This window comes from Penaeus vannamei, unplaced genomic scaffold, assembly GCF_042767895.1.
Source record: "Penaeus vannamei isolate JL-2024 unplaced genomic scaffold, ASM4276789v1 unanchor561, whole genome shotgun sequence".
NCBI lineage: Eukaryota > Metazoa > Arthropoda > Malacostraca > Decapoda > Penaeidae > Penaeus > Penaeus vannamei.
This window is the reverse complement of record NW_027213565.1, coordinates 10,001-19,363: the sequence shown is the minus strand read 5'-3', so window position 1 is coordinate 19,363 and position 9,363 is coordinate 10,001. Positions and strand designations below refer to the sequence as shown.

Sequence of the window (9,363 nt, the reverse complement as noted above, 5' to 3'; positions counted from 1 at the left end):
AGGAATTGATAAACAGGTATGTTCAGGTAGGCCTAGTAATTGGCTCTTTGGTGACTAATCACTTGTAGAATTCACTATGTGTAAACAAAATTGATAAAATACAACCACATTAGACAGTGTATGCTTAGCACTGATTGGTTAATAGGACTTCATATATACAAGTTTTACTGTATTTATTTTTGTTTTTGTATCTGGTTTGCTCTTGAGATACAACAGCCAGTAACATCTACAGAGACAACATTCTTAGTCATGATCTGATACTGAGCCATACATTGTCATTTTCAGGCTTTCATGAACTTGCTGCCTGTTCTCGTCATGTCAAGGGCCAGCATGGGAGGGAGCCAGCTGCAGCCAGTATCATCAGATTGAACAGTCAAAATCAACAAGGTACATGAATTATTTTTTATTTATTTGACATGGTCAACCTTTCTTCTTGATTTTATTTTTTATTTTTTTATTCTTTAATCGCTGCAAGTTTTTCTATTTCGTTGCAGTAAAACAGTTTCTATTTTCATTAAATGCCTGGATAAGGTTAGCCTAAACTAGGAGGAGAGAACTTCTTATGCAAGGAAAATATTTGATAATAATGCTGAAGAAGCATGAAAGGGCAGTGTATTCCAAGAAATAGTGCACGGAATGAATGACTGCCATGCAATCAAAAATAATGCAGTGATATGTAGATTTGCAGTTTGCAATTACTGTGTTGATTTTCAGATAAATGTATTTACTTAGCACACTTGGAGGCTATAACATTGTAAAGAATATTAAGGTTTAGAGGCACCTGCTTACTTTTTTTATTTATTTATTTATTTTTTTCTAAACAGAAGGTAGAAAAGAAAGAATTCTCTTAACACATGTCGATGAAGATGACGAGGAAAATAGAAATGAAGATGAGGATGTGGATAATGATGGTGAAGAGGATACCAGAGATGGGAGTGAAGCAGATAAAGATGAAGAAGGAGACATCAAACACCACATCTTTGTCATGCATACAGCTGATAGTGAAGAGACAAAGCTTATTACAATTGCTGAACAATCAGTAACACATGGTAAGTAGACCAAGTATTATGATTTAACTTTTTGTCTTCTCTCTCCTTTTTGTTTTATGGAGTACTGATATGTGGTTCATGTTGGTGTTTAGATATAGATTAAGATTATGTGTATATGACTTCCATATTGGCTACTTATAATCTAGAAAATACACAAGCTAAAAATTATCTTTACATTAGCTCAACAATGCTTTTTAAGTTACTTTCATATGGTTCATACCTTTGGCCTCAGAACAGTGATTGCATTTCCCATTTCTCCAACAGCAGAGACTATCAGCAGGCAAGGTTCTGCTGTGACTTGTGAGGGATGTGGCACTCTGATGTCTTCCATGGCTGTACTGAAAAACCATGCAAGGCAGTGCAAGGCTCAGGCTGGTGAGTTGAGCTTCGGATATACATATGTGTCTGTTGGTCCTTTTTGTTATTGTGACCCAGTTGGGAGACTTAGTAAGATATGTGTTGACTGACCAGGGGCAGAGTTCATTAATCATGGTTAGGCTTCTTAGAATCTAGTAAATGTCTTTTGTTATTATATCCAATAAAGATATCTTTATTGACATAGTGTACATACCTCCATGTTGTTACTTTTCCAGTTATTTAATTATTATAGCTATATTAATGTAAGCTGATAGGTTAATACGACTTGATTATTAATGGATCAGTTTACTTCCTATGGGAAAAAAGACCACATAGCATAGCACAATGACTCCCATTGGCAATAAGCCTTAGTAATCTAATAACATTTTCCTTTCTCAGGAGTGTCAGTGGCCGAGTGGCTGGTCCACGGGAGTGCAGGAAGCCCTAGTAGTGGCATGGAGATCACAGTTGGGGAGAGTGGGGCTAGTGGGGACCTAGGATGTGTGGAGGAGAGCAGCAGTGGCTTGGAGTGCGTCAAGGAGGTGGATAGCTCGGGACTGAGCCATGCCGTTACCATCAGTGAGGATGGCAGCATCACCTCAGTGCCTCTGTCACAACTTGCACCATTGCATTTGCAGTTGGAAAGTAAGTTGATTGTGTAGATAAAGTAAGAAAATCCATTTCTTTCACTTCGTGTTTTATTTTTATTTATGATTTGTAATTTTTGTTTTGAACAGTAGTAGAAAAGACTACAAGTCTGCCTTTTGCCTTCAAGATAACTTTGGTAAGCTCAGAGAACCATCCCCCTCAAATTTTCAGTGGTCTCACCCCATTCAAGTTGAGGGAGTGGTTTCCAAGAATTATTTGATGAAATTGTCATAAAGAGACTGTATAAACCCCTTGGATGCAGTTGCTTCACAGCACTCACATGGCCCAAAATATGGGCATTAGGCTTTTGCTAGTGGCTGTTCTTGACAGGTGCACAGCTTGTAGGTGGGGCACACATGAACATATGCGGTGACAAGACTCTATGACTCTCCTTTGCAATCATATATTATCTTTTTATGCTTAAGTGTTTTATGGCTTTTTTACCATTTCCCAATTTCCATAACTGTAATGACATGTTTTATCCAGATATTGATAAACTGTTTTCCTTGCACAGACTCCATATTATCACTCTAAGTAGTTTATAACTCAGTGCAAGAAAAATAAGAATATGTAATATTTTGTTATTTGTGTGATTTTCTATTTTTTGTATCTTTAATTTTCTGTAATACAACCTGTGCTGTGACCAGGAATAGGATGTTGAGCATGGAAATGGTGCCAAATTCTATTTGAACATCATAACCCCTTCATCTTACAGATGACTACATGGTAGTGCTCAGTGATGACACAAGAGCACAAGAAGCAACTTCCTCTTTCCAAACACAAGACTTGCAACAGGTAAGCCTTGCACAATCATTTTCTTTTTCATTGGATATCAAACATTCATTTTGCAATTGTTCTGTCAGCATGGTTATTATCTAATGTATCTCAGTATTTGAATGAATTAAATGTTTTCTCCTTAACATTGATTTTGTTTATTTTTTATTTTTTATGGTTATTTGCCATCAAAAGAGCATTCTCCACAAGATTACACATTAGAACATTAATGCAGTTATGATTTTTCATTTATTTATTTATTTATTTTTTCTTACAGGTTGATGAGTCAACTCTCACAGGAACCGACTCTGAGACATCACAACCAAGGATAACACTCGTGTCTTCACTACTCAGCCAGTAATGCTGTTGCCTCCAAGTTCAATGAGCTGTATACTGCCAATTTCAAAGCATGAAAAGTATTATCATTATTATGGTTATTACGGTAATCATTATCATTATATATTTTATTCCATATAAGGATTTCTGAAATGAGGATCTCAAGGAAAACTTTGATCTAGTACCTAAGAATGGCGTTTATTTGAATGCAGAAATTGTTGTTTAGCAACATTCCATTTATTTTCTTCTGTACCTACATATAGAAAGAAAGAATTATACTGTATTTATATGACAAAATATTTAAAAAGTATCTTTTGAGTTGTGTTTTATTTCCCTGCATTTGATTTGTCTTCTTCTTTGTCTTCATCTTCATCTCTTCCTTCTTCTACTTCTACTTATACTTTTTCTCCTTCTTCTCCTTCTCTTTCTTCTCCTTCTACTCCTTTTCCTTCTCCTCCTTCATATGGGAATAATACTGAGAGCAAGGATATCTGCAGTTGTAATACAATTCTGTACATTAAAGAAATTTAGATAAATATGTAGATAAACAGCATGACTGAGGAAAGAGAAAGTTTTTAATTGATTTAATGTTCCCAAAGAAATATGTATTCAAAGTATATTCATTAGCATTATAATTACAAATGACATTATAATATTAACTAATGTAATTTAAGTTTTAGGGTCCCTAATCCTGGAGGGTACCTAAAAGCAGCTTTATTCCACGTATTCCACAATCCCTTGCTCGTTGTTGTGGGGGGCTTAGGAGATGGAGACTGAGACCCAATGTGATCACCCCTACCTTGGGCCTCAGCCCTCATCTCTAACTAATTTTCCATGGTCTTTTCTTTTCCCCCCTTCCTTTTCTTTCTCTTCTTCACTCCCTTCTGTCCACATCCTAAAGTGTGAATGCTGTGTTGAGAGGATGAAAGTTTGGCTTTGTGTCATTTGTGAATAACCTTCGTACTCTGTTTGCTCTTTTCTTTTTTTCACTCTCTCTTCTCCCTTTTCACCACCCTAAAGCTTTGACATTTAACATATTTTGTCCTGATCATTAACTCATCTTTAATCTTTGCGTTACAATACTTTATCATTGTGCTGTATCACCTTTCCTTACCTGGCAGCTTTGCTTCCAAGCGTCACCTAATTGCTATATTCTGAATACGCAGCTAATGCCCTTTTCTTAGATGTTGATGTGGCAGAAAATTTTCAATAAATAAATGAATTAGTAAACATGTTTAAAAATTTAGGGATTACTATAGTGGTGCCCCCAATTCTTTGCTTACTGTTGTTGTGGGGGGGGCCTTAGGAGACGAAGAATGAGACCCAATGTAGGGGAGCACCCCTCCCTTGGACCTCAGCTCTCACCTTAACTAATTTTGCTTGGTCTTTTCTTCTCTCCCTTTCCTTTTCCTTCTCTTCATTCCCTTCATATGTCCACTTCCTAAGGTGTGAGAGCCATGCTGAAAGGATGAAAGGCTGGCTTTGTGTCAGTCCTGAATGGCCTTCGTACTCCCTCATTACCCTTTTCACTACCATACAAACCAACAGCGCTCTACAACCTTTGACATTAACATATTTAGTCCTAACCATTAACTCATTTTTAACCTTTTCTATATGCATAGACTTCAGAAAATGACACAACAAGGAAACTCCTACAAGGGTGGATGTAAATATAATGGATTTTTTTTTTTTTTTTTTTTTTTTTGTACCATGCAATAAATATTTCCAAAATTTATACTATTTTTCTGTTTTGTTTTGTCATTCTGTGATGAAATATAGTATACATGGATGTAACACCCCCAAAAAAGCCAAAAAGGAAATATGTAGTCACACCAAGATGTGACATAATCTAATAATGCAATTTTAGTCAAAAGTTTGCATATGATGAAAAATGGGGATGATCTGGCATGGAACTATTCCACTGTAGTTGACAATGACTATCTAAACTATTTCCTATTGTGAATGGGCCCCAAGTATGATTATGCAGTCTCCTACAAGATGCTGCTTGCGCAATTGTTTGGGAAAAAAATAGTCAAATGAATGTTGCAAATTTATTGCTGAAAAATTATGTCTTGTGCCGTGCAAAAATGTCCTGATGGAGGTCTGCAAATAAACTGACCTAATCTTTACTTTAAATGCTTGAAAGCTTTGTCATAAATGCTTTTTATTAGTGATAAATACATTTATATGACAATCTCTAAATCAGAAAAAGTGGTACATGTTCCTAATGGTGGAACATGTACCACCTGATACTAGATTTAACTGCTAGTGTAGTGTTCAATGAAATATAAATTTTTACAGTATATATCTGCCTTTCTGCAACTACCCCTCAGTCTCTCTCTCGCTCTCTATCTTCTTTTCTTTGCTTCTCCCCTAACTCTCTCTCTCTCTCTCCTTTGTGTCTATTCCTCTCCCCTCACTCTCTCTCACACACTTTCTTTCCTTCCTCTCACTCTCTCTCTCTCTCTCTCTCTCTCTCTCTCTCTCTCTCTCTCTCTCTCTCTCTCTCTCTCTCTCTCTCTCTCTCTCTCTCTCTCTCTCTCTCTCTCTCTCTCTCTCTCTCCCTCTCTTCCTTTCCCTCCTCTTTACTCTTCTCTCTTTCTGTTATCTCTTCTCTGCTCTTCTTTTTTTTGCGTCCCCTCCTCCCTCTCTCTCTCTTTCTCCCTCATTATGTCTTTCCTCTTCTCTTCTTTGCTCTTTTCCTCTCTCCCTGTCTTCTCATCTATTTACTTCCTTTCTTTGCTCACCGTCATTTCTCTCGTTCTCTCTCTCTTTCATTTATCTTTTTAAGATGATGAGAAACTTTATTGATGCAAGGTAAAAAACAACAAAAATACTAATGCCGTAGCCAAAAACAACATTCAACAAACAACAACAACAACAAAACATAGAATATAAAAATAAACATTCAACAACAAAAACAAGATTATCCGATTTGATTTTTCGTCTAAGTCGGAAGAGGAAATCTAGCCGATTTTCAAGTTATCGTCTCGCCTTTCTAATGTATTTTATTTTATTTTGTTTATCATTGTTGATTTGTCTACCTTCAATATGAAATGTAGCAATAGTTTAATAAAAATTGTTCAAGGTCACCACTGTGAATAAACCAAACAATTTCTATGTCCAAACCTTAACCCAATCTTAAAATTGTTGGTAGAGAAACTTAGCATTTCAGAAAGGTTGAAGTCCTAACAAATAACTCGGAATATCAATCTCAATCTCAGCCTGTCAGTCTGTCTCTCTATTTATTTATCTGTGTGTGTGTGTGTGGAGGGGGGGGGGGGGTTGTGCGTGGGGGTGTGTGGGCGTGTGTGCATGGGTATGTGAGTGTGAGTGTGAGTGTGAGTGTGTGTGTGTGTGTGTGAGTGTGAGTGTGTGTGTGTGTGTGTGTGTGTGTGTGTGTGTGTGTGTGTGTGTGTGTGTGTGTGTGTGTGTGTTTGTGTGTTCATGCTGTTCTGTGACTTAATTTTCCACAAAATATGAAAGCTATTCATTATTGAGAATCCTAAAGTTTAATCAACAAACGGCAAAACAGATTTCTTCCATTTTTCGAGAAGCAAAAATGTCGGTTACACAAAATTTACCCAGTTTGATTTGTCCTCTGAAGCTGCAGTATTTGCTTATTCTACATATATAATGATAATGTCTAACCGATGCTGAAGCAAATGCAATTAAAGAAGTGTGTTCGAAGATAAGTTATATATACCTTTTTGAAATTCAAAAGTAGTTCGAAATTTTATCTGGTGAAACAGGCGTGTTTCGTGTTGCTCTTTGCGAATTTTCGGTTTTTCTTTATAACCATAGTGATTTTAAGACAAAATAATGCATTGTGTGCATTTGGTTGATCATTCTGCAACAGTCGATGGAGATATGAGAAAATATTTGAAGATTCCCGGTGAAAAATAACGTTTTTTTGCTTCAAATCCAAGGTAGGTTATCCATTGTTTGCAAACATTCACGTTTTATTTTCAAAAGGTTAAACTAATGCAAGATTGATTTAATGAAAATCTCATTATTTTAATCTTCAAAAGGTTAAATCAGTACATAATTGATGTGATTAGTCTCGTTTTGTCCAATTGTATTGAGAGAAATATATACTACTAATCACCATTGCTTCCGCTATGCTGGTGATGGAGTCGTTCTTTCCTCTTTATCTTCGGATTTTTTTTCTCTTTTCTTCGTTTCCTCCTCCGTCAATTAGTGCTAAATGACCTTAGATGTTCAGCACATTTATTTATTCAAACTATGAACCATTGACGATTTTCCTTTATCTACTCATTGTATATATATATATATATATATATATATATATATATATATATATATATATATATTTATATATGTATGTATGTATGTATGTATGTATGTATGTATGTATGTATGTATGTATGTATGTATGTATATATATATATATTTTTTTTCTTATATTCCTCTCGTGCCTTACCGTGTGTAGTACTTCGAGTTAGAATATATATTTATTCATATAAATTTTTTGGTGTTAATATAATTTTGTTCGTAGTGGAAAGGATCGCTGTTTATTTTGAATCTGAATCAACATGGCATTGAATTGCATCACATCATGATCACCATCACCATCTCCTTTACAACTACCACCGCCATCATCACCACCATCATCAGTCACCACCACCACCGCCGCCGCCGCCATTACCAACTAGTGCTAAATGAGGCCCTTTCTTTCGTAATTCTGCGTGCAGGCGTATATTTTTTGCCATTAACGCCACTGACGTATTTTAACGGTATTCAGTATTCGAAAAACTGGCTTGGCGTATATCATTATTGTCATGCTTACCACCGTCATCACCCCCCACCATCATTGTCATCATCATCATCATTATTATTATCCTAACATCCCCTTTTATCAGTGTTCAACGAAGCCAGGGTTATCAGCTGCTCAACTGGCGTATACCAAGTAACGTCGTTAGCGATGGTCGTTCCTGGTTTCAGCTCGAGTGTTTTTGAATAGTTCTGGATCTCTGTCAAAAGAGAGTAAAATGGAGAGAGAGAGAGTGTGAGTGAGAGAGAGTGAGAGTGAGAGTGAGAGTGAGAGTGAGAGTGAGAGTGAGAGTGAGAGTGAGAGTGAGAGTGAGAGTGAGAGTGAGAGAGAGAGAGAGAGAGAGAGAGAGAGAGAGAGAGAGAGAGAGAGAGAGAGAGAGAGAGAGAGAGAGAGAGAGAGAAAGAGAGATAGAACGAGAACGAGAACGAAAAAAGTACTCTGATATCAGATTTCATTTGAAAGCCAAACCTATGCACTAAATAGGAACTTTTCGGTATCGTACAGTATTACTTATATTCACGTTGCTAACAATTCTTCTGACGAATTCAACGCGTAAAAAACAATTTCTATTTGCGATAATCCTTATGAAAAATCCACAATGGCGAAGAATAGTTATCCTGCTACAGTATTTCGTTTGTTTTTTGGTGAGGTTAAGTTAGCTGAAGTTAATTTCGATTTACTTTAATTAGGTTAAGTTGTGGAGGGGTTGACTGCTTGTATTCAACCGTGTAAAGGGGCTTATCGCCAAGGTATATATTACAGTTTGACTGACACCTAATTACTATTTCCAAAGGTGGGGCTTGATTGCTTTTCATCTTCAAAGATTCTGTTCATGTCATTTTCTTTTTAGTTGGCTACTTTAAGTTGAAATAAATTTAATATTGGTGCATTTTGTATATCGGGTTCAGCTGCAGTCTTACGATTTTATCCATAACTTGTCCAAGTTTTTAATTAATGTAAGGGTACTTTCGTTATTTTAAAGAATTCACGCACACGCACACGCACACGAACATATGCACACACACACACACACACACACACACACACACACACACACACACACACACACACACACACACACACACACACACACACACACACACACACACATACACACACACACACGCACGCAGATAGATAGATAGTGTAGGAGCCTTGGACCTTGGATCCCCACAGGGAGTCTGCCTGCCATCTCCTACAGTGGTCTAAGGATCGCTATAAGTTACGTAGTATGTGACAACCGGTGATTGTGTTACAGCAACACGTAGTCTTGCGGAAGGGAATAGACAACACAGTATTGGAATGTCTAGTGTGGCAAGAAGTGATGTATAATCAGGTAAAGCAGTGATCATGCATATATGTATATGTATGTGTGTGAAGATACGTATGTGACAAAACACGTCA

General features: G+C 36.7%; 1 protein-coding gene across 1 annotated transcript; it reads left to right on the top strand.

Moving 5' to 3' along the window:
* Positions 1-285: 285 nt before the first annotated feature.
* On the top strand, positions 286-3,482 carry LOC113824987 (zinc finger protein 436; the record flags this gene model as incomplete). Its single annotated transcript, XM_070119702.1, is given in 6 exon segments — positions 286-387; positions 825-1,049; positions 1,314-1,424; positions 1,806-2,051; positions 2,770-2,849; positions 3,106-3,482. Coding segments are annotated over 6 exon segments (848 nt in total), but the record flags the coding sequence as incomplete, so codon positions are not given.
* Positions 3,483-9,363: the final 5,881 nt, after the last annotated feature.